This window comes from Cyprinus carpio, chromosome A22, assembly GCF_018340385.1.
Source record: "Cyprinus carpio isolate SPL01 chromosome A22, ASM1834038v1, whole genome shotgun sequence".
Classification (NCBI taxonomy): Eukaryota; Metazoa; Chordata; class Actinopteri; order Cypriniformes; family Cyprinidae; genus Cyprinus; species Cyprinus carpio.
Window position 1 is genome coordinate 5021971 of NC_056593.1, and position 24270 is coordinate 5046240.

General features: G+C 35.4%; 4 protein-coding genes and 1 long non-coding RNA gene across 10 annotated transcripts; 2 read left to right on the forward strand and 3 right to left on the reverse strand.

Moving 5' to 3' along the window:
- Positions 1-1817: 1817 nt before the first annotated feature.
- On the reverse strand, positions 1818-8865 carry LOC109056108 (glutaminase kidney isoform, mitochondrial-like). 3 transcript variants are annotated; one of them, XM_042711695.1, is made up of 18 exons: positions 8489-8865; positions 7998-8091; positions 7408-7529; positions 7194-7323; positions 7042-7121; positions 6804-6967; positions 6531-6589; positions 6060-6092; positions 5765-5823; positions 5622-5688; positions 5490-5540; positions 5229-5405; positions 2978-3109; positions 2787-2879; positions 2597-2658; positions 2425-2501; positions 2273-2336; positions 1818-2193 (listed from the first exon to the last, which is right to left on the reverse strand). In XM_042711695.1, exons 1-18 carry the CDS (start codon positions 8686-8688, stop codon positions 2034-2036), a joined length of 1824 nt encoding a protein of 607 aa, XP_042567629.1. In that variant the 5' UTR covers positions 8689-8865; the 3' UTR covers positions 1818-2033. The 3 variants fall into 3 exon arrangements, with proteins under 3 accessions (XP_042567629.1, XP_042567628.1, XP_042567630.1); XM_042711694.1 differs by having other exon boundaries at positions 7998-8094; XM_042711696.1 differs by lacking the exons at positions 7408-7529; positions 7998-8091; positions 8489-8865 and having other exon boundaries at positions 6804-6927; positions 7194-7247.
- On the forward strand, positions 7393-11852 carry LOC122134858. Its single transcript, XR_006153143.1, has 2 exons — positions 7393-7503; positions 10635-11852. It is a non-coding gene; the product is annotated as an uncharacterized LOC122134858 (long non-coding RNA).
- LOC109063464 (retinol dehydrogenase 7-like) lies at positions 9414-13031 on the reverse strand. The gene is made up of 6 exons (XM_019080537.2): positions 12746-13031; positions 11618-11682; positions 11197-11522; positions 10868-11126; positions 10593-10756; positions 9414-10304 (listed from the first exon to the last, which is right to left on the reverse strand). The coding sequence occupies exons 2-6, from the start codon at positions 11632-11634 to the stop codon at positions 10084-10086; spliced, it is 987 nt and encodes a 328-aa protein (XP_018936082.1). The 5' UTR covers positions 11635-11682; positions 12746-13031; the 3' UTR covers positions 9414-10083.
- A 1311-nt stretch (positions 13032-14342) lies between these two features.
- Positions 14343-16459, reverse strand: LOC109063330 (biogenesis of lysosome-related organelles complex 1 subunit 1). The gene is made up of 4 exons (XM_019080407.2): positions 16271-16459; positions 15890-15962; positions 14726-14858; positions 14343-14627 (listed from the first exon to the last, which is right to left on the reverse strand). Exons 1-4 carry the CDS (start codon positions 16329-16331, stop codon positions 14517-14519), a joined length of 378 nt encoding a protein of 125 aa, XP_018935952.1. The 5' UTR covers positions 16332-16459; the 3' UTR covers positions 14343-14516.
- Positions 16460-16695: 236 nt separating this feature from the next.
- Positions 16696-24250, forward strand: LOC109063445 (TBC1 domain family member 20-like). Of its 4 annotated transcripts, none has more exons than XM_042711711.1 (8): positions 16696-17095; positions 18450-18717; positions 19565-19645; positions 19746-19932; positions 21073-21189; positions 21331-21472; positions 23023-23195; positions 23271-24250. In XM_042711711.1, the coding sequence occupies exons 2-8, from the start codon at positions 18522-18524 to the stop codon at positions 23539-23541; spliced, it is 1167 nt and encodes a 388-aa protein (XP_042567645.1). In that variant the 5' UTR covers positions 16696-17095; positions 18450-18521; the 3' UTR covers positions 23542-24250. The 4 variants fall into 4 exon arrangements, with proteins under 4 accessions (XP_042567645.1, XP_042567644.1, XP_042567642.1 ...); XM_042711710.1 differs by having other exon boundaries at positions 18453-18717; XM_042711708.1 differs by having other exon boundaries at positions 16697-17095; positions 18532-18717.
- The last annotated feature ends 20 nt before the right edge of the window (positions 24251-24270 follow it).

A 24270-nucleotide genomic window follows, 5' to 3' on the forward strand; every position in this document is an offset into this window, starting at 1 on the left:
CGAAATGAACAAAGGTCTTACGGGTTTGGAACGACATTAGGGTGAGTAATTAATGACAGATTTTTCTTTTTTTTGGGTGAACTATCCCTTTAAGCCAATGAAAACTATGAATTAGTTCAGAATGATTCATTCGGCAACAACGATTCGTCCTCGAACAAACACACTCTGGCTTGTTTGTCTTCATAACAAGTTTCTGTTACAGGATTACCTACATATTAACATAACAATATGGTAGGAAGAAAAAAAAGTCTTTGGTACTAAAAACTAACTGTTTCCGTCTCTGGTAGCCACAACTTCCACCTGATCTCTGAGGCAGAAGGGTGTGAATGTGCTATAGTGCAAGTTTCATATACAGATGAAAGTGTAGTAGGGCTACACTATATAATTTCCAATACATCTACTTTGAATCAGATCCACCTTGATGTACTAAAATGATGCTCAACAACATTTGGCATCATAATAATGCTGCTAAGCTTAACAGATTTTTTTTTTAAGGATTGTAGATGGTTGTTGGGTTATAGATTTATATTTTACATATAGAAGGCATTATAATAGCGGATTGAATATACTTTACATTTCATTGAAAACACTATTTATGTTGGTTAAAAACAATATTTTAACATAGCTAGTTGCAAAAATACCTCTTCTAAAGAGCAGGTCGTATGAGTTTTTGAAAAATATCTTTTTTGTCATTTGTAATGTAGCTCTCCTTCAATGTAAACAGTGTGAAAAATTGTTAATCAAAAAAGTGTCTCTCAAAAGAAAGAGTTGACTCTGAACCGCCTTAAAGATATTTTCGAATCTTCTGCCTGTTGCCTATATACGTCACAAGGTAACACATTTGCATAATCCCCGCGAAATACGAACACTCTGACCTGCCCACAAACACTTCCAATAGTTGGAGTGTTTACATCAGGGTTATTCAAATCTTGCCCTGGAGGGGCAATGCGGTGCAGAGTTTAGCTCTAACCCTAGTCAAACACACCTGACCATGCTAATAAATGTTTTTGGGATCATTAGAAAATCACAGGCAGGTGACTTTGATCATACAGTATGTAAGCTTATAGCATATTTGTTTACAAGTAACCATCCGGAGTTAAAATTGCATAAAATTATGGGGTGTGCCCAATAAATATCGGCCGATAATTAATGCGCATCTCGTCAGTAAAGCCTCTAATCAGTGGTAAGAACTGCTTTGAACGAATAATTTCGAAATCATTAAAAAGTGTTTTCTGACCTTAGATGCATTTCAACCTGTTGTAGGGGACACCAACACAATATTAGGACACTTTAAAATGTTCTTTAAAAATGTTTCTATATTGTGGCTTCATAAACGTAAGCATAAGAATCTGTTGGCATGTTTGGTTTTGTTTATTAGTCACAAATACTTTACACTCTCATTATACTGTATAAATATAGCTTCAAAGAGAATATGCCAAGCTAAAAAATCTTTTTTTTTTTTACAGAAATTATGTACAAAAATCTCATATTTACAAATCAAAAAAAAAAAAGGTAGCCTTTAAAGCTGCAGTCGATAACTTTTGGGGCTCGGGTCTGGCGAAGGAACATTGTAGCCGGAACTACTTCTCTCCAATATAAACAAAATCCACCGCTCCCGGCTCTTCTGCTCCAATCAGCGCAGGGCTGTGCCACAGTGTTGTTTTGTGTTAAAAATTTAAAAAATATATATAAGGAGCGAGTACATCATGAATCCATTTTCCAAACCGTGTTTTTGTCTTATCCTGAATCACTACGGTACACCTATAATAAGTGTTTATATTCTGAATATTTTAGTATGGTTGGGGTCGGCAACGCTGCAGAGTAGCACAATACCTGCGTGACTCGCCATAGATGTAAACAGAGAGAAGTAGCTCCGGCTACAATGTTCTTCCACCCAGACGCGAGCCCCAAAAGTTACCGACTGCAGCTTTAATCTTTGTAAAGAGATATTTCTGTAAATGTGCCCTTGTTTTCTTAGTATCTGATGACATGATCTACTGTATATTCCTAAAGTTGGTTACATTCACAGCAAATCACACTCGGCCCTCCAGAGACGAACATTTGGATTGATGACTACGGTCTTCTGCGTCAGTCTGAGATGTTTGAATGTATTTCTGCTCATATTCTTCCAAGATTTTCACCACGTCCTTGTGGCCGAACTGCATGGCATCATCCCGAGGAATATTTCCCCACCTGAATAAGAGATACGAGGTTAGTGATCACCAAATGGATGAAGCTGAAGGTAAATGTATAAAGAAACAGGGCTCTGTACCGGTCTTTCACAAAAGGGTTGACTTTGCAGGACTGCATCAGAAATAGCACAACATCCATGTGACCTAAAACAGATGGCAAATTAAATTTATGATTAAACAAATCATGTTTGGGACTAAAAGATTCTTTTATGTTTACAGAAATCTATTTTACCCTCTGCAGCAGCTACATGAAGAGGTGTACGAGAGTCATACTCCTTCAGATCCATATCCGTGGATGAAAGGGCAAACCTGAGGAACAATGGAGGAAGAGGGCAGTAAGCAATCTATATTTCGGTAGCACTCAAAAATGTGGAGTAATAAAGACATAAACTGTATAAAATGACCTTCTCAGAGCTGAGACATCTCCACTGTGTGCTGCAAACATCAGATTCATCACTGACTTATTCTACAAGACCAAATAATAATAATTTGTTGAGTTCATTGCTGAAACTAAAAAATAGCTTAATGTAGGGTGTTTTCACAAGTTTGGGAGTTTAGTTGATGTGAAAGCTGTTTTTCAAATTTAAGATTTACCCTGTCATCATCAGACTGTCTGCGAGGGTCCTGCTTCTTCAAAAAGTGCTTCAGATTGTCATAATTGTGAAAGTTGAACATAGACACCAGTTCCTAATTATGGAAGGGTTACAAAATTAGTTATTTAAACTAAATGTATAATGTGGAATTAAAAAGAGAGTGAGAAACTAACAGGACAATGCCTGAAACACCTGACAGAAGTGGATTCCACGGACGCTGTTCCCAACTTTGTCCACAGGGGGCGACCAACACATGACACCCATCACATTTGGCACCACCAGAAGAACTGCACCAGACACACCAGATTTAGCAGGTAATCCAACCTGCCGTGCGTTGAGATAAAGACTTATGTTTTGTTACTCAGGATTGGCGATACAACTTATTTTGTTTTCAATATGACACCGATATTTTTCAAGGCAGTATCGTTGATATTGATACCGATACGATACTTCTGAACTAAACATTTAACATTTTTGTTTACACATGGTTCAAATATGTTTTTTGTTTACACATGATTCGAATCTACAAATAGTACCGTTGAACATACGGTCACTTTAGTAAAACCATGATTCATTTTCATAAGGGATTGGGGGTGACAAATAAATATCGGCCGATAATTAATGGGCATCTCATCAGTAAAGCCTCTAATCAGTGGTAAATTCCATCAGGTGCGTGATTTGATATAGAGCAGCTGTTACTACACAGAGCCGTTGTTAACTGACAAGTTACGCAAATCCACGTTCATTATCAGCGTTCATGACGAGATGCGCATTAATTATCGGCCGATATTTATCTTGCACCCCTACATAAAATGCAACCTTTTCACTGACAGTGTATTATTTATATTAACATTACAGAATAGAACATGATCAGTATTATCTTTCAACGTTCAATTTCAATAAATGTAATTGCACAAACTATGTAGGCTACAATATCAATTTGTTTATTTTGAAATAACTCAAATATGTATGTTTTTTTCTGTCCTCTGATAAGCATTGTTCAGGGCTGCCATTCCCAAAAGCTTTAATGCTTTCTTATGATACTTTTGGGAAATGCAGCCTTGTTTGAATGCACTGTCAGAAGTGAGTGAACGCTCTCTGTGATGGATTGATTCTGGCTTGCAACATTAGCGTGTGTTCAGATGAGCAGGAAAATAGTTCTACACAATTATTTGCTAACATAGCTTATTCATTGAATTCAATGCATTTTTTTGTTAAATAAAATCACTGGTAAATAAAACACACCTTAGTATCAATATTTTTTGTTTGAGTATCGATACTTTCGATACTTGCATCAGTATCGATATATTGATACTTCAGATCGATACGCCCATCCCTATTTGTTACTACGACAAGTGTAAGTATAACAAAATTAATGACAATTTACTACAAGAAGCTAGCAGAAAAGTCCTTAATATCATACTGATTAAAGGTTTTTTAAGCTTTCCAGCATATAGCATATATGTATTACCTCAACAGACTGCACAATTAAATTTGTTTCAATTAGTAATGATTTTAATAACTTATCTTAAATAAGCACTTTTTTAACCTCTTAAGTGCCACTGGCCCACTTTTTTTCATTGTCTTTTTTCTCTGTCAGATATCTTAGTAATACTCATAACATACATATCATTCAAAATTCAAAATTCATCCTGTGAAAACCATTTTGAAATCGGACATTGCGTTATCATGGAAATTGTACTTTAATATCTTTTGGCAGTCTCCTTCCCCTTAGTGGGTGGAGTCAGGTGTCATATTACAAAATATATTATGGTCTTTTAGAATCAAATCTTTTTATAATCTTGCCAAAATACATATCGTCGGAAAGGTCTGAGTCTCAAGATATTTTGTGATAGATGTTATATTGCAGAGATATTTAGACATTTGTGACAGAAAAATGCATTTAAAAAATTCAGTGGAGTTTGTGATGGCACCCGGTGGCTGTTTGTGGTATAGCGCCCTAAATAAAATCTCTCGGGAACCTCAATTTTTTTGTTTTGAACTTCAAATTTGGATTTTTAATTTTTTATTCTTATTTGTTTCATTTTTTATTTATTTTTGATTAATTTTTATTTTGAAAAATATTTATTTTATGTAAAATGAAATAAAAATGGTACAGTGCATTTTCTTAACAGTAAATTTAAACTTCTTTAACTTTTAATACCTTTATAGTTTGAAATGATTCCACTTCTGCAATAATCTGCAGATTGTCTTCTCAAAAAAAGAGTCCAACCTTAGGTCTGTATTCCAAAGCGTCCATGAATTATAACAATTTAAGTTTGAATAGTGCACTTTCACATCTATATTCAAAAATGGGGGATGGCACTTAAAGGGTTAATAAAAAATCTTTTAAAATGTAAGGTCACTAGATTCAAAGCATTAGAATTCAAACTCTGACTACATATAAAGACAGAAAGTGTGTAGAGACAATACTTGTGCTCACGTGGAAAGCGAACTGTCCAGAGTAGTCGTACATGCCGCAGGAGTGCATGAGACTCAGTGTGTTTCGTACGGCTTCTGTGCTCAGAACTCTCTCTCCTGTGATTGGACAGATGCCTCCATTAGCCAGTGTAGCTGCCATTATGCTGCCAGATTCACATGTGACTTCTATGGCGCACAACTATGAGAAACAGAAAATAAATTCTGATGGAGCGTTCAATTTAGCGTTCGATTTAACAATGGAAAAAATGTCAACTGGGCCTACCTGGAAATAAAAGTCCAGTGCGTCTATCATATCCGCCCCTTCAGGAAAACACTGTAAAGGAGGACACCATGGTTGCATTTGCAGACAATCAACAATATCTTGCTAGTTTGCTAAAGATGCTAAAGAACAAACCTTCTTCTCTTTTAGGTAGTATCCTATTGCGTAGTTTCTGTCTCCTGTTTCCTTCTCAGACTGAAACCTGGTGAAATGAAAATAAGTCAATAACAATAGCATTGGGTGCAAAACGAGTGTAAATTTAACAATGAGAGACATACGTTGCATTGCTGAAGCCCACGTACTCCCTGCCTGTCATTTTCTTCACAAACTCCATCACCTGTGAAAGAGAATCCCCCACAGTCATTAGCTAACAGTCAAGATTTTGAAATCACATTTGGTCCATTTTGGGATAACGGCAATATATATACCCAAAAAGGCACATATTTTCAAGGAATAAAAACTCTTCCTAATACAAAGATACTCTGTGACTTTTATAATATAGCTGAAAAGCCGTATGCACTACATTTTTATTTTATTTTTTTAAATGGCAATATCCAACAGGTTATAACTTACATAGTCAAACTTCTCGGCCTTGTTGACACCTGGCTGTAGAGAACGAGAAAAACAACAGTACAATTTAACAACCGAATAATTTTGTGTATTCTACTGTAGCTTGCACTGAAGAACTCTGGGAACCTAGTAAACACAAGTCATATACACCTAGTGTAAAGGTCACTTTTAATAGGCTGGATTAATTCCAGACCATTAATACTCCTGCTTACAGCTTCACAAGGTCAGTCTGCTACACGTGTAACAGATGCACTGGGTCTGTCCACACAGAGCTGAATTCTGGGTCAAAGGTTTGTTAGAGCAAATGAATTCTTGGCCCGGTCTGCATGTCAATACATGGGCGTATATCAGTGTTTGTTTGGGAGTCCAGCAGAGTTGATTATCAGAAAACAAGTAAATATTAACGCAAACCAAACTCAAATTCACCAGAAAATATTTATATAGAATTTCCCATTTATATAAAAATTTGTTGACCTTGATAAGGGAACTGATGACAATTGCTCCAGCGTTGACCATAGGATTGTGAGGTTTATCTAAAAACAGAAAAGCAGCATCAGCTCATTGAATTATTTCAATTAAATACAATTATTATTACTTTTTTTAATAATTATTGTTTTTTAAATATATTAGAATAATACATTTATTCTGTTTTTTTTTTCCTAATGAGATTATTCTCAGTACAGAAAAGTTCTGTATAGCAAAAACATAAGATTTGATAATGATAATCTATGACATTTTCCCACCCACCTTCTTCATCCAGGGAGAGTTTATTGAATTTGAATCCACTGGGCTCCTTCCCCACGTAGTGGTGCACGCGCTCTGTGCCGTGTTCGTGTACAGCGATGGCGTATTCCAGCGGCTTCACACACGACTGCAAGCAGAACGGCACCTTTGTGTCTCCCACTGAGTGTCTGAATTCCAAGATGTGATTTAAAAACCATCACTGCATATTTTAGAAAAGTTGTGGTCAGATTTATCTATTTACCTTTGTCCATCCACTGTGCAGAGAGAGACGCCCCAAAGATCAGGACTAAACTTGGTCAGATGGGGAATGTATTTTGCAACCTAAAAAAAGATTCTAAGTGAGTCCAACTTTGCAAATAATTAAGGAAAGTGGATTTAAAATGCAGTTTCTACCTGTCCATCTTGCTGGAGTTTCGATGTGTAGTAAATATGATTGATGATCCCCACGAATGCCTCAAATTCTGGAATGATAAACTTCCGTCTGAAAGCGAGACTCAGCAGGACTATGTTGCCACCCACGCACCTGTTTTGATTTTCACAATTAGTAAACTACCAAATATTCCTCATCTGCAGGACGTTTGCAAATCTGCGTCGCCTGAACACTCACTTTCGGAACAGCTCAAGGTCCATCATGACTTCGCCGGCTGATTCCCGGACAGCTTCGCGAATCTTCTCCATGCAGTCCCGTAATCTGGGGTCAGAGGTCAGTAGGCCAGTGCTTTTCACTGCCTGTAAGATGTTAAAAATAATGTTCTGTCTTTTCACAACCATTCAGTTTACTTTGTGTAATGCATTTGTTGTGCAAACGTTATTTAAACACTAATGCATATAAATGTAAACTAAACAAGACCTATAAATATACAATAATCAAACATAAATTTGATACGCTGGCAAACTGTATAAGATTTTATCTAATAAAAAAAACATAAATTTCAATTATACTATACTGTTTATTGACACAAACCAGTTCCACAAAGTCTAGATAAACGTTTGTGTGTCTTGGCATGGACATCTCATGACCGAATCAGATTTCAGAAGAATATAACATGCAACTGAGTGAATGTAGCAGCTCCCTGCTGTTGCCCATATAACTTACACACACATATATATATAGAGTTGGAAAAATGCTAGTGTAAAGAATTTAATTAAATCTTTATTGGATATGATTCTGTTCTGTATGTCAATGAATAAACTCACAGCAATGAAATGAGACACAGGAACTTTCTCTGCTCCTTCAGTTATAGTGTAGAAAAGCATGTCCTCTAGTCCACAAAACAGACTGGCAACGTGTCTGCTTTAATAAAATAAAATTACACATAGGCTACTAACACCAAACATACTGTATTTTAGTTTATATGAATTTGATCAAACATTTTATTGTGCATTACTATTACTATTTCTATTTCATTTATGACTTTAGGTCCATAAGCAAGAAACACACAATACAAACCAAAACAATAAACATTAAATAAGATCCTTATACCAATACTTCCTCACATCAGTAAGCCTAGGATTTGACAATAAACATTATGTGAATCGTCCAGCCGATAAATAAATTTACAGGCCTAGCTATATCAAGTTTCTCATTAATGCAGGGAATGATTGTACTCTCGCCTTACAGAACAAATCACTTGCACTGCCCCATCTATTATTTATCGCTCTATCCATTTATTGTAGAAGTGACTCACTGTTTCGATGTAGGTTGATCGACGGAAGCAGGAGCGATGAATTCTTGGCTCGCGTGCATACGCGAAGATAAACTGAACGTCCTCCTCGCCACATTGTGACACGCTGAGCTGCTTTTTGCGATATCTTTCGCCAGTAAACCAATGACTCCGATATTAGTCAGTCGCAGGGTCCTGAAAGAGATCATTTTCCAGTATCCCATAAGACAAAAATCCAAAGTTTAAAGCGTTAAAACGGGGAATTCAAACTATTCCGTGTCGCAGATAACGGTCTCGTAGCGCGCGGCCGGTTTGTTTTGAGGCGCGTGAACAGGTGCGCGTGGAATCCAGCGAGCGCCAGAGACACTTCATCAACACTGACGTCGCCGGAAAGTTCACTGTCAGATTACTGCATGACTTTCACTGTTAAATCATAGAGGGGAGAAGCCAATTCACGTTTTGAGACGTTTATATGCTTAAATGCATGTCTTCGACAATTGTTTCATTCAAACCATCTATTGATGTAAAAAAGTGACACTGTAAAAAAAAAATACGTCTTGCAGATGTAAATGCATAAGTTAAATAGACATATCTGAGATGTGCATGTGCTAGCAGGATGTACTGCATGATTTGCATTTGCTCATATAAATATATAAGACGTTTCCTATCAGATGTCAAATAGACGTTTAGAAGATGTCTTTAAGATGTTTATGATTTAGAATGCATTTAAAACAGACGTCTTAAAGATGTTTGTACACAGCAGATGCTTTCCAGATGAAGCGATCTTTAGCATCTTTACCATCTTGCAGAGGTATGTGTTCTATCTAGTTTTCTCTATGAAACATGAAGTGTGTATATTTAATGTTTTTTTATATATATATTGTAAGAGTCCAAGAGATAATCGATCTACTGGGTTCTTTTGATAACTTAAGAATCAGGTCAGGGAAAACGGTTTAATAATTCTTTAATCATGGTACAAACTGTTAATGAATAATTCTTGTTTACTAGACTTACACTTCTGTATTTAGTTAAATTGTATTTAATTGTCTCAACTCACCAAAAGGTGGAAGATCATGTCCTTCATAGTACAGTATTGAAAAAACACAACAACAAAAACCAGTCAAAGGTGGTTTATGCAAGTTCAGCTACAACCAGTAAACCAGCATATATGCTGCTTTTAAGCAGGGTTTTTTTTCTTTCTGGGAAGAGATTGGTGCACAGATGGCAGTGCATAGAAAATATTCTTATAACATTTATTGAATAATGTTTATACAGTTATATGAGCTTAATTAGCAGTTACATACAAATGCAACACCAAAGGTCACTCTAGCAACACATCTACAATATATTAGATGACCAATGTGCACAAACTGGTGATGCATTTTCAAGGCACATTTTAATTACGTTGCATAATGGTTCATAAATATACAAAATTACTGATAGTGTCTAGTTACCAGATAACTTTGCATCATAAATACACTATTAAATTTACAGACACATAGTGTTTGTAAACTCTAGTTACTTTGTAGACCCCAAAAATAAAGCGTCATCCAGTGTACCATAAGAGGAAAATGAAAGGTTAAGAGTTAAACATATCTGCCCTACAGTCACTTCCAAATCTAGACACTTTTTGCTGGCTTTGGCAACACCAGTTTCAGGGCAATATCTACAATGCAAGCGGGCATATAAGACAAGGGTATCCACAAGAGCTTGGCATCCCAGCCTGCACTGTAGCGTGTTCTCGGGTGGACGGCCAGCAGGGCGTGTTCCATGCAGTTGGTCACTTTACTGAGGTCAGAGTCGCATATGGTGTTCATGATCAGCCTCTGGATATTGATATCTGGAGAGACAAAGAGTGTCTAAATGGACTATACTCTTATAAATACGTTTTATGAAGATGATATGAAGAACCTTTAACATCCATTGGAACTTTTCAGTGCGCAAAACTAGAAAGATTTTCTTTAGATTATTAAATGATCTTCACACTATGGTTCTTTTAAGAATCCTTCAAATGAAAGGTTCTTTGGGGAACCAAAAATGGTTCTTCTATTGCGTTATGGAATGTTTATAGTTGAGACAATATGTTTGGAGAAATGGAGAAAAGTAGTAGTGGGCATAAATAACATACATTTATCCAAGTATCTGTCTCCATAACTCTCCTTCACTTCAGGGGTCAGTTGGTTCCAGAGGCGATGAAGTTCCCTCTCGATGGGCTCCAGGCTGGTCACCTGTGTCTTGAAGAAACCAGGTTCGATGATGCACACATTGACCCCAAAATTCTGGATGTCCCTCCTGAAATTGAATGCAAAATCAAGAGGTTTTCTTTAAAGGTACAAATGGTTTCAAAGGTCGAAACAATACTACAGCCACATAAAAACCATTGTATTCATTGACGTGTGGTACCTGAGACAATCAGAGAAGCTCTCCACTGCAAACTTTGAGATGCAATACCCTCCGCCGTTAGCTGCCACTCTTCCCAACACTGATGCCACGTTCACCACTCGTCCACGGGCCTTTTTGACAAGAGGGAAGAAGTTCATGGTCATCTCGATAACACCAGTCATGTTGACTTTGAGCGTGCTTTCGAAGTCTTCGATTTTCATCCATTCTGATGGACCCATGGGAAGGGAGCGTCCGGCGTTGTTCACGAGACCCCACAGTCCTGGGTAATTGGAAGCAAAGATGTCACACTTGTATCTAAAACGTATTTTAAAGTCTCACCTGTAACACACCTTTATCTCCAACTTCATTTTTGGTCCATTCCAAAGCCTTCTGAATGCTGGCTGTGCTGGTCACGTCCAAAATGCAGGTCTTCAGGAAAGGTCCCGTCGCCCTCTTCAGATCATCTGCACCCTTTTCCGTGAGACACCCGGCTAGGACACGGAAACCACGTTTGTCCAAGCGTTTGCACAGTAGGTGTCCGAACCCAGAGTCGCAACCTGTTACAAAAACGTGTTTCTCCGAGACCTTGGTGATCTCCAGGTTGTCCCGGTAGAACCACACCAGAACCCACAGCAGCATGAACGCACCCAAGATGCATGTGCATGTACAGTTGTTACTGTAAGCACAAAATGCATACAAAATTGACACATTTCTGAGTTTTGTTGGTTTATTTGTTTGTTTTGATAGTATTTTAGTCAGACGCATTCTTACCTCAAGTACTCGTACATCCTTTCTGTCTCCTGAGTGATTCTGCGAAGATGCTTAGTAAACAATTGCTTTTTTGTAGAATGCAAATGACGTAAAAGAAAGAAAAAACACAACAATGCAGGTATAATTATAAAGCAGTTCCTTAAATCACCACAGGGGGCACCATAATCTAACAAACACCAGCTTTTAAAAGGTATTGTGAACTTCTATAAAACATAAAACTTTTTAAATATTCAAATAAAATGACAACATGGTTTTTGCACGCTTATTGGACATTACTGATCCATGTACACAGCTTCTCTTTGGTTTTAGATTATGTAGTCACAGGACGCAAACATACGGTACACTTTCGTTTTTCAGAGCACATGAGAAATCTTGAACTAAGGCTCTTATGAAACAAAGGGAGACTTGGGTATCAGTGTAAAGATTTAGAGAAAGCTATAACATTGAAAATCCAGCACCACAGAAACACTATAAGCTTCTCAAAGCTCAAAACCTATTAGTTACAGGGACTAATTAAGAGAAAGGTTGAAGATTCTTCTGTGTTACCACATAATGAATCGGACAAAACCAACCATTTAGGCTCCTATATGCATACTATGCTTTGAGGAATGTATGCTTATTAATTATCAAACAAACATGCTTTTATAAAAGGCTTTTATCAAAGAATTATTAATGTGCTTTCCGAAAATAAATGCATAAAAGTGTATACATACAATATTTTACAATTATTTTTTTTTTTTTTTAGATTATGTGACAAAATTGCTAAAGAATCGTAATTATTATTAACTTCAAAAAATAGCATCTAGAAAATAAGAAAATGTTACTAAACTGAAGACCCTTATCAACATACATTAAAGAAATTACCTTATTTGTAATGAAAAACAAAGGACATTAAAATATTACTCAAATTACCCTGAATAATAATGCAAAATGAATACATTTTACATGTTTGCAAGTGAAAAATGTTTAGTAAAACATTGTCATTTTAAGAGAGAATATAAAACCAATTAATACTTTTTTTAATACTATAAATAAATACTTAAGCATACACATTTAAGTAAATGTTAATCCCACTTGTAAAAATAAGAAATTCTGCTATCAGTTAAAGTAGTCAATTATCAGACTTACTTTTTTCCCTTCTTGGCTCTGCAGCTGGAGGTCCTGAGTGCGTTTGGTGAGTGATCTGAAGTGGGTCTGCGTCTCAGATTTATCCCTGAAGCTGATCCTCTCAGACAGGGCCGCAATTTCTAATCTCTAATCTCACTGTATTGTCGTTTGGGCATTTTTGTGTGCTTGTGTAAGCGTCATCCACAAATAGCTGGGCTGGGAGGAACTTTTAAGGAGAATCATGCCAATTCACTTTATTTTTAGGTTGATTGAATTAGTTTTTGGGAGGTTGACAGGAAACTTTAAGCAATGACAGGAGCGTCCAGTGATGTGACATTAATGTGACATTTTTGTCTACAGCAGATTTAAAAAAAATTATATTTTTGTTCAAATGATTATACATTAGGTTTTTATGGCCTCATAATAATGGAGAGACTACATGGAATATTAGTACATATAAAATAATAATAGAAATTAGAATATACAATACAAATGTAGTGATATAATTAATAATATTATACAATATAGAAATTATATATAAGAAATATTTTTATATAAATATATAAAATAATTTCTTAAGGATCTATATTAGTTTTTATCAGTATTTTTATAAATTTGAATTTTAGTTTTTCATATTTTTTGAGATTTTTATTATTTTATATATCTATGTTATTATTTCATATTCATATTTTATTATATATTTTATTTCAATTTAATTTTAGTACATCAAGTTGAACTATCTAAATCAGAAAACTAGCTGAAATTAAATTTTATATATTTTTTTTATTTCAACTTTTATTTCAAGTAAGGAATAATTTTTTTTTTATGATTTTAGTTTGTTTAATCCCGTTTAATTTTATGGTTTTAGTTTGATTAAACTAAAAACTGAAACTCTGATTTTATATATATATATATATAACAGTTCTCTGTAAAAGACCAAACAGTACCGTTCACCACCCTCGGTTCAGTACGCATGTGTATCGCAATTAATCTCAGTTCTAAAAAAAAGGATATGGATGATATGTTTTTGCAACAGTGACAACTTTTGCTATTGTACAGCACAGGCGTTGCTGTCTCATGTCTGCGACTGTGCATCTCTCTGCAACCACAGAGCCAAACCGCTAGAGGAACTTGAACTGTTACATCCTTAATATATATATATATATATATATAAGACCTAAAACAACGACTAAAAAAAATGAGCTAAAAATCTTATGCAGTCCCATGGGGCAAACATGTAAATCTGGACTTAAAGCAGCCACATTATACTCTTTCTTTTCATTGTTTTGGTTTAACATTTTACTCTTTTATGTTAATCCTGAGGCTGAAAGACCTTGTTGTAAATGTGGATTATGTAGCGTCACAGTGTGTGCACGGCTTAACGTGAAATCCCACAAAAAAGTATAAAATCTATTTTAGCTCACTGTTACGTCTATAAAACCTAAAAAGGGGCAGGGAAAATGTGTAATTCTGGCACTATACGTTCATTACTGAGGCTGAATGGAAAACACTTGTTAAATGTTGGTCAAAACAGTTGGTATAGAGTTAGAAGCAGGGCAGCTAATCTGTACAAGGGAACTTTTGGGGGTAAAATGTGATATAAAAAGTTCCAATTTAGCAGTTTTAGCACGATAGATATTTTTATTATGCAAGCATATTAATATTATGTAAAACAAAAAATAAAAATGAAACAAATCAGAAATAAACAGCTGTTCCAGCAATTCTTTACAGGAATAAACGAGACACAAATGTCTCGAATAGCAGTGTCCAAGTTTCACATGAGTCCATCTGCTCATGAAGACGTGGGCTGAACCGGGCCTTTGTGCACATATTCCAGAGCTGTCGTGATTGTCCGCATGTCCATCTCAATACTTCGTGCCCAGTTCTCCACATCTCCGATTTCCTGTAAAGGAATAATCTGCCATTAAATCTGCACAGTTCACCCAATGCAACACTAAATTTCAATCCCGCATTAATCAGTATTTAAAAAAGCTTGTGTACTTTCAAGGCCTGGTTGAAGTTCTCCACCATGCTGATCCACTGAGCCGTCTGCTTGGCAAACTGACTGGCCTGAACCTGCAGCGTCTTCACCTCATGGTCCAGCTTGCGCTGGTTGACGTACGCCTGCGCCACCCTGAACAGAGATACTTATACATGTCTTAAAGGAATAGATCACCCAAAAATGAAAACCTGCGGAATATTTTCTCACCCTCAGGCTATTCAAGATGTATACGAGTTTGTTTCTTCTTGGGAACAGATTTGGAGAAATTTGGCATTATGTCACTTGATCCTCTGCAGTGAATGGGTGCCGTCGGAATGAGAGCTGATAAAAACATCTCAATAATCCACAAGTAATCCACAGCACTCCAGTCCATCAATTAATGTCTTCTGAAATGGAAAAGCTAGACGTTTGGAAGAAACAAATCCATCGAGATGTTTTTAACTTCAATGCATTGCTTCTGGCCAAAATACAAGTCCATAATGAGTCCATTATTCATAATAACATTTCCTCCAGTGAAGAAACCCGTCCCCTGTTGTCCTCTTACATAAAAATTCAACAACATATTTGTTTAGAACCGTTTTGGCTTATAAACAGGTCTTGATCCGTGCATGTTGGAAAAAGCAATATTATGATTAGAGAACTCGCCTTTAAGCTAAAAGTGACCGTTTAAATTTAAAAATGTGTTAATGATGGATTTGTTTCTTACAAACATGCAACTTTTCACTTTACAAGACATTAACTGATGGACTGGAGTCATGTGGATTTCTTTTGGATTATTGTAATATTTTAATCAGCTGTTTAGACTCTCATTCTGACGGCACCCATTCACTGCAGAGCATCCACCAGTGAGCAAATGCTAAATTTCTCCAAATCTGTTCTGATGAAGAAAGAAACTCATCTACATCTTGGATGGCCTGAGGGTGAGGACATTTTCAGCAAAATATTTATAAGCAAAATTCAGTTTGGGTTCAAGCGCTCTTTGCATTAATTTGTCTGTTGCAAGAACAATGTTCTGTTGCATCCAACCATGCAACTCTAAGCTGCTTTCGCAGAGTTTCATCATAACGTCCACACAAAGACTGGGATTATGACCCGAGTGATCACATGAACTGACCACATAATCCTGCGCACCTTTACAAACACATAAAACCTGTCCCACTCACCCTACATTGAGATGGTCCACCAGAGCTTCTGTTAAACATGTTGCAGCTGCTATGGCCTCTCGCCTTCGTCTTTCTGTAATGCATAGAAGCATCTTATCAAGAAAAAGCAATGATTTCATTTCACTTGATTTGTATACATTACATAACGTAAAATACAATCACTGTTAGTGACTAAATTAAACAGGAAATTACTGAAAACTGAATTTGCGACTCGAATGAAAATGTAATTTTATTATTTATAGCAATGTCACAACTCCATTTTTTTTAAATCCATTTAACAGGCAAATATGAAGATGCGTCTTTATCTTTGCATTTTAATTATTATATAAAAAGGGCCTGTCGGAGCTAGTCGGTAGAGATCTAACGTACAGAAACACATACCTTGTAACTCTTTCCTTTCGTTTTGTTTCGCTTGGTGTTCTTTTAATAAACGGGAGAGCATTTTGGCTATTTATTTTAATCGAAAATATAAAATGTTAATTTGATAAAGTCGGTTTTCTCTAAACGTTTTAGCAATCACTGGATTCACATGACAGCTCGAAAACATACGGAAAGCGCGGAGGGACAAAACGCATGAGAGTATTTTAAAACACTATTTCAAAATAAAAGTTTCGTTAAACCATTACAAAAAGATCATAAAGCGTCAACAACTGTATTTTTTTAATGAATGCCTTTTCGTAGGTACAACAGCAAATTTAATTTTTTTAAAAAAATTGTCTGTTTATTTTTAATACGGTTTATTTGTTTACTGTTTTTTTTTTAAAAGTGACCGTTATTTTGAATTGTTACTGACGCCGCATTTTGCGTGAGCAACTGAAACTACAACTCCCATAATCCTTCACTCACACCTAAACATGATACTACAGCTGGAGCTGCAGAAGCGATTCGCATGAAATGACACAAAAGAGGCGCAGAGAGGCCGGTTCGGTTCGGCGGAACACACTCAGGTAAAACCCTTGACATGAGTGAACCCGACCGGAGCGACAGATGAGCCTCACGTGCCTTGAGTTTATCCAGCTAACGCGGGCCTGAAGGAGAGGATGTGGCCTTTAGCTGTCAAGCTGTCAAGCTAAAGTAGTAGAAGCCCATCAGCTGTTCGCCTTGCACTGAGAGAAAGTGATGTAGCTGGATCTGAAGACAGGATGAATCTGAAGAAGTCTCGGAGTGTCGGAGCTTCTTCCTCGCTCAATGGACTCGGAACACAAGGTGTGTTTTATTCAAGAGTTCGTTAATAACATGAGAGATTTAACTGCTGCACTTTACCGGTCGATAAGTGATGCTCGATTAAATATTACAGCTTTTACCAAAGTAAATTTAGAGTTTGATGGATACTTTATGTGATTGAAATAAGGGTTTTTTAAATTTGTTCTATATATAAATAGATATAGCATAAGAAGACATAAGAATATTTGTCAGATAGACATACTATAAATATAAGAATATTTACAATGATATATATATGTTTACTGCTAGATAGATAAATATATTTATATTTTTATTTTTTTGTTTTATGGTAGATAGATAAATATAAGAATATGTTCTATATATATATATATATATATATATATATATATATATACATACACATGTATAATTTATATATCTATATATTTGTATATATTTGTATAGATTTAAATGTGTGTGTGTATATATATATATATATATATATATATATATATATATATATATATATATATATATATATATATATATAATACTGAAAAAATCTAGCTAGATATAAAGAAATATAGTGTGTGTGTATAATGTGTAATTTATATCTATATATTTATATAGATTTATATATATATATATATATATATATATATATATATATATATATATATATATATATATATATATATATATATATAATTTAGTTATACAGATAGAAATTTGGGGATTTTAGAAATGAATAAATGTATATAAATCAAAAACATAATGAATATAAATTAATATCTTTCTGTATGAATAGATAACTAAAAAAATACAGTTATTACATTAATGCCAATTATATATAGATATGTCAATAATACAATTATACATGTAGGAGTATAAATTACACATTAGAAATTGCACATTTTGTGTGTGTGTGTGTGTGTGTGTGTATCTCTCTTTCTCTTGTCTCTCTTTTTTATTTTTTTTTTTTATGTTTTTTTTTTTTGTGTGTGTGTACTTTTTTCCCCTGGGTGTGGGAATAATTGATTTCTGCCTCATAATCCTTTGACTTTATTTCTGTGGGCGTGTCCATATTCTCACATTTAAAGGTGTCATGCTCATTATTGCATAACTTAAGCACTATTCATAACACTTTTGAAGAATTTATTGTGCATGAGATATCTGCACTCATCATGTAGTGTAAAACTGTTACAGTACTAACACAAACTGCTGCAGATGTTCTGCAAGGGACTGTATTTTGTGTGCCAGAGAAAAATAGTTCCCTTTCAAAACCAAATCCAGTGTTTTAAAAGCGCCGTCCCTCTGGGAACAGCTGTTTAGACAGAAACACTTGCGCAAATGAAGGGGAAAGGGGAAAGATCTTAGTCAACTTCTCCATTTCCAGCAGACTGTTCTGCTGAAGTGCAGTCAGCATCAGTGACAGCGTGTCCAGTGTTCAGCTGCTGATGCAGTCATCATGTTGGCAGATGCTGAGTCCAGACGGAAGAGGAAGACGGCGGAGATCACGCAGGCCCTGAACACGACGCCCGTGGACGTGGCCACTCTGAGACGCATGGCCATCAGTGAAGGAGGTCTGCTGAGCGACGAGATCCGCCGGCAGGTGTGGCCCAGACTGCTCAACGTGTCTGTAGAAAACATACCTGAACAGCTGGGTAAGAACCACATCCAATTCTGAGATTCTGAGAACAAGACATAAATATAATTCAATGAGATTTCATCCAAAAACTAAATTTCTTCTTCATTCTCTCACCCTGTAATGTGAAAAATATATTATTGTTATTAAATTATAAATAATTAAAAATATAATCTACATATAGTTTATTATATATAAAACTTAATTCTATTATTTATTAACATTTAAAATATTTATATTTATACATATAATTTATTAAATGTGCTTTAATTCTATTAAATATTATTTACATTTTTAAATATTTATGCATATTTTATGTTCAAGATAATCTAGCATAATTCGCTCATTCTGTTGATTCACTCATTATATTGAAAATATATTATTATTATGATATCTACATGGATTTTATGAATTTTTATTTACATTTTAAAATAATTATACATCTTTTAATGTTGAAGATAATTAAGCACAGTTACCCACTGTAATGTGAAAAAAAATACATTATTTAATTATTATTAAATATAATATGCATATAATAATGTAATTTGCATTAATTATTTAGATTTTAAAATATTCATACATCTTTTATTTATATTCAAGATAATCAAGTGAAATCTCATTCTCATCTGTAATGTGAAAAATATATATATTTTATCCATTATTATTAATTGTTATTATTAATTATTATTAAATGTACATATAATTTGTTATGTATAATTTAATTATAATATTTAAATTTTAAAATATTAATGCACAATTTTTATTTAGACATTTCTTGTATGTGCCTTAATTTATGCTGATAAAGGGGAAACAACCAGGGAATGAAATGCATGTAGTGTAGATGTCAATCCAGTGTTTATTTCCAGAGCCGGTCGATCGAGACAATAACAAGGACTTCAGCCAAGTGCTTCTAGATGTTCAGAGATCCCTCAGACGCTTCCCTCCAGGTGAGCAGAACGGACCCCCGCTGCTTCTTCAGGACCCTCAGCCGGTCTCGCTTCATGTCTAAGCTGCTCTCTGTTTGTTTGTGGTGTGTAATGAACGCAGGGATGCCAGACGAGCAGCGGGAAGGCCTTCAGGAAGAGCTGATTGATATTATTCTGCGGGTGCTGGTGAAAAACCCACAGCTGCACTATTATCAGGGTTACCATGACATCGTGGTGACCTTCCTGCTGGTGCTGGGGGAACGACTCGCCACTGCTCTGGTGGAGAAACTCTCCACTCACCACCTCAGGTGGGCCAACAGCAGAAAACACACACGGCAAGGACCTGTTTGGGACACTTTACCCAAACACGGACACAGGATGTATTTATCAATTTATTTTGATTCATTTTTGCAGATTTTTATTCATTCTGAAATGATGTTCATCTTAATCAAGCGCTATTCTCGCCAATACAAATTATCATTTTAATTTTTTTCAGTATTGTTTACATTTTTAAACATTTATATATTTTTTCAAGAACAAGCACAATTACCTTTAACAAAGAAATCTCATTCTCATTACTGTAATGTGACAAATATGTGACCCTGGAGCACAAAACCAGGTTTAAGTCGCTGGGGTATATTTGTAGCAGTAGCCAAAAATACATTGTATGGGTCAAAATTATTGATTTTTATTTTATGCCAAAAAATAGGATATTAAGTAAAGATCATGTTCCATGAAGATATTTAGTAAATATCCTACTGTAAATATAATAAAACTTAATTTTTGATTAGTAATATGCAGAGCTAAAAATTCATTTGGAAAACTTTAAAGGTGATTTTCTCAATATTTAGATTTTTTTGCACCCTCAGATTTCAGATTTTTTCAAATTGTTGCATCTCTGCCAAATATTGTCCGATCCTAACCATACATCAATGGAAAACTTATCTATTCAGATTTCAGATGATGTATAAAATCTCATTTTCTAAAAATTGACACTTAAGACTCTGGTTTTGTTGTCCAGGGTATATAATATATCATATATATATATATATATATATATATATATATATTATATTTATATGTGCATATATATATATATATATATATTATATAATATATAATTAGTGCATAATGTGCATATAATATATTAAATATAATTTAATTAGTTTCATTATTTCAATACATTTTTCATTTTTGTTCAAAATAAAAAAATCCCATCACTGTAAAAATATATTATTATTAAATGTTATTATTATTAAATATTAATTTAATTCAATTCTATTTACATTTTAAAATAGTTATATTTAGTTTATTTATACATTTCATATATGGAATTTTATTATGAAAATAATTTTATTTTGAAGATAGATGGAATTTTTTTCAGTGACTGTATTAAAGAAAAGACAAAACTTTATCTTTAAATAATTTTTTGTTTTAATATCTAGTAGATATTTATATTACAGGGACTTCATGGACCCCACTATGGACAACACCAAACACATCCTGAACTACCTGATGCCCATAATCGAGAGGGTCAACCCTGAAGTGTACGACTTCATGCAGCAGTGAGTAGACGCCCATTTTCTGTGATTTTATGTGTTTGGTTCATCATTATATAACATTAAAAGCATCTCCTGAAAAAATGATGACAAATCTTCTTTATTGACTTGTATGATTTGAGATAAGTGTCTTTGTTTTCTCTGCAGAGCCGAGGTCGGCACCATTTTCGCTCTCAGCTGGCTCATCACCTGGTTCGGACACGTGCTGTCAGATTTCCGCCATGTGGTTCGGTTGTACGACTTCTTCCTGGCCTGCCATCCCCTCATGCCCATCTACTTTGCTGCTGTGGTACGTTTCCAGTTGTCCTCAAAACCGTCTTCTGATCTACTCTTCATCTACTGAGTCTCTGATGTTCAGCAGATGTGGGTCAGCAGTTTCACAGCTGTATTTAGGGCTGAATCTGGCTGGTGTTCAGCCGGAGTAAATAACTGACACATTCTGTCATCTCCACACTATTTGTCTTTTGAACAGTAAAGTACTGTGTTCTGCCAGCTGCAGTCTCCATAAACCTGGAGATGTTTGACAAGAAGTAGGTCAGGCACAAAATACTAATAGCTTTATATAAAGTGAATTTCACACCAAAATAAAAAAGGTATTTTGCATAAAGAAAATTAAACAGTCTATTTTAGGATCTTTAAGATTTTGTGCATGGTGACATTATTTTCATAATTATTACTTTAATTTTTGTTGTACATTTTCCTCATGATTATCAGTAGCCTACTATAATGAAAAGAAATCTCATTGTCATTATTGTAACATAAAACTAAATATTGTTTATTATTAAAAAAAAATGCATTGTAATTACCATAGCATAAAATGAAATTGTTTTAATATGTAAAAAAACAAAACAAATCTTTGTCATTACCATAATGAGAAAAATATTGTCATTACCGTAACAAAATGGGGTATTCTTTAATTTTTAAAAAATATTGTCAGTACCATAATGCAAAAAAAAATCTCTGCTAAAAATTTGATATTATTTAATAATTTATACATTTCATTGTCATTACCATAATGCAAAAATATTATTCTTACTAAATATTTTCCAGTACTCAAATAAAATGTGATATTTTAAATATATAAAATAAATATATTTGATATATTAAAAATGTGAAGTAAATTGTAAACATAAATGTTTTTACAGTACAGTTACACAATAGTAGTATTTGTTTTTAACCCTTTAATACAGCGGTTCTCAATTCCAGTCCTCGCGCCCCCCAGCTCTGCATATTTTGCATGTCTCTCTTTGTTAACACACCTGATTCAGATAATCAGCTCGTTAGAAGTGAGCTCCGTGCATGAACTGTGTTCCTATTGACATGTTCCCTACACAGTGTTCATTCTCCATTGTTATTGAGCAGGGGAAATCTGTTCAAGTTTACTTTACTTCAGAACATTCATTCACGGATTTGGACAAGTGTGACATCATATACCTCTGTAAATAAATACAATTTAAATTCACGTCTCGCACACTTCAATGCACTTTGAATGGAACATATAGGCTACGTTCGCTTCAAACTGGAATCATGGCGGAATATCCTGGTATGTCCACTTCGCAGGGCACTTACATTCGAATAGAACAAACGTCTGAAGCTATAAGAGAAACATACAAAATGTGCAGAGCAGGGGGTGCGAGGACTGGAATTGAGAACCGCTGCTTTAACACTACCATTAAAAATGTTTAATCAAAGTGACTTGATAGTGAGATTTTCACATTAGACCACGGATAAAGAAAATTGAGGGATTTTACAATATCCACATTTATGTTTTACATGAAATCCAAACACACAAGTGCAGTCTGACTCACTTTCAAAGCCAGCGTTGTTTTGTCTTTGCAGATCGTGTTGCATCGAGAGGAGGAGGTGTTGGACTGTGAGTGTGACATGGCCATGATGCACCATCTCCTGTCCCGTATCCCAGAGGACCTGCCGTACGAGACGCTGATCAGCCGCGCAGGAGATCTGTTCGTTCAGTTCCCTCCGTCTGAGCTGGCCAGAGAGCGCAGTCAGCTGTAAGTCTATCTGCTAGGGGTTTTTTCTCACAACAAACATGTCCCACAAACCATTGTTTTGTTTCTTTTGTCCAGGACGGCCGTCTCCACCTTCAAAGACTTTGAGTTGGCGTCGACACAGCAGCGTCCGGACACAGTGCTCCGACAGAGACGGAAAGAGCAGCAGCAGCAGCAGCAGCGCACACTGGAGGCCCAGCGAGGACGCGTAGCAGTCGTCCGGCCCACGGCGCGGCGCTTCATGCGGCTGGCGGTCATGGGATTGACTGTAGCGTTGGGGGCTGCCGCTTTAGCCGTGGTAAACTCTGCCCTGGAATGGGCTCCTAAACTAGACTTGCTCTTCCCGTGAAGGAGCCAATCAACAGCACAGAACCACAGCGTCTTGTTTTCAGGACTGAATATTGGTTACTTTGCCTTTTTTATTTTTTTTTTTTAAGTATTTATACTGGCTAGACTAATACATAATACACGTGTTCATAGTTATTGTAATTAAACAAGCGTTTTACCATTGAATGAGGTGCTGAGTCTGAAATATTCAGTAAAGCAGAGCTACCACTTCCTCCAGCAGACGAGGAAAATGTTTCCTGGATCTACTGAGGACATGAATTGGATCTACAGTGGAGGTATGTATACTCCACGTCTCGTACATGAAACACAATCTGAGCAAATTTTTGTGTCAGTGAATTTCACTCTGCAGTGAATGGGTGCCGTCAGAATGAGAGTCCAAACAGCTGATAAAAACATCACAATAATCCACAAGTAATCCACTCCAGTCCATCAGTTAACGTCTTCTGAAGTGAAAAAGGTGCATGTTTGAAATAAAGAGATTTTTAACTTCAAAATACATGTCCTCTATCCGTAATATTGCTCTCTCCAGTGTAAAGGTCGTCTCGTCTGAATCAGGAGCATAATTTAAAAGCTCTAAACAAGTATGTCGGTGGATTTTGATGTGGGAGGGCAACAGGAGATGGACATTTTCACTGGAGGAAGCGTCTCTATAGACTCATTTTGGCCAGAAGCAACGGGTTAAAGTTAAAAAATCGAGTGGATTATTGTGATGTTTTTATCAGATGTTTGG

What these genes read in the sequence shown, in the direction of transcription:
- LOC109056108 (XM_042711694.1), bottom strand. Translation starts at nt 8,688, where the DNA reads ATGGGATACTGGAAAATGATCTCTTTCAGGACCCTGCGACTGACTAAT. An exon ending in CTGTGTCTCATTTCATTGCT is followed by an intron (nt 7,530 to 7,997) that starts GTGAGTTTATTC and finishes AACATCTTACAG; the next exon opens with GCAGTGAAAAGCACTGGCCT. An exon ending in TCATCAGTTCCCTTATCAAG is followed by an intron (nt 6,093 to 6,530) that starts GTCAACAAATTT and finishes CGTTCTCTACAG; the next exon opens with CCAGGTGTCAACAAGGCCGA.
- LOC109063464 (XM_019080537.2), bottom strand. An exon ending in AAATGAAGTTGGAGATAAAG is followed by an intron (nt 11,127 to 11,196) that starts GTGTGTTACAGG and finishes CCAATTACCCAG; the next exon opens with GACTGTGGGGTCTCGTGAAC. An exon ending in AGACAGATACTTGGATAAAT is followed by an intron (nt 10,305 to 10,592) that starts GTATGTTATTTA and finishes TTGTCTCTCCAG; the next exon opens with ATATCAATATCCAGAGGCTG.
- LOC109063330 (XM_019080407.2), bottom strand. Translation starts at nt 16,331, where the DNA reads ATGCTCTCCCGTTTATTAAAAGAACACCAAGCGAAACAAAACGAAAGG. An exon ending in CGAAAGGAAAGAGTTACAAG is followed by an intron (nt 15,963 to 16,270) that starts GTATGTGTTTCT and finishes TATGCATTACAG; the next exon opens with AAAGACGAAGGCGAGAGGCC. An exon ending in ACTTCAACCAGGCCTTGAAA is followed by an intron (nt 14,628 to 14,725) that starts GTACACAAGCTT and finishes ATTCCTTTACAG; the next exon opens with GAAATCGGAGATGTGGAGAA.
- LOC109063445 (XM_042711708.1), top strand. Translation starts at nt 17,032, where the DNA reads ATGAATCTGAAGAAGTCTCGGAGTGTCGGAGCTTCTTCCTCGCTCAAT. An exon ending in CAATGGACTCGGAACACAAG is followed by an intron (nt 17,096 to 18,531) that starts GTGTGTTTTATT and finishes TCATGTTGGCAG; the next exon opens with ATGCTGAGTCCAGACGGAAG. An exon ending in AAACATACCTGAACAGCTGG is followed by an intron (nt 18,718 to 19,564) that starts GTAAGAACCACA and finishes GTTTATTTCCAG; the next exon opens with AGCCGGTCGATCGAGACAAT.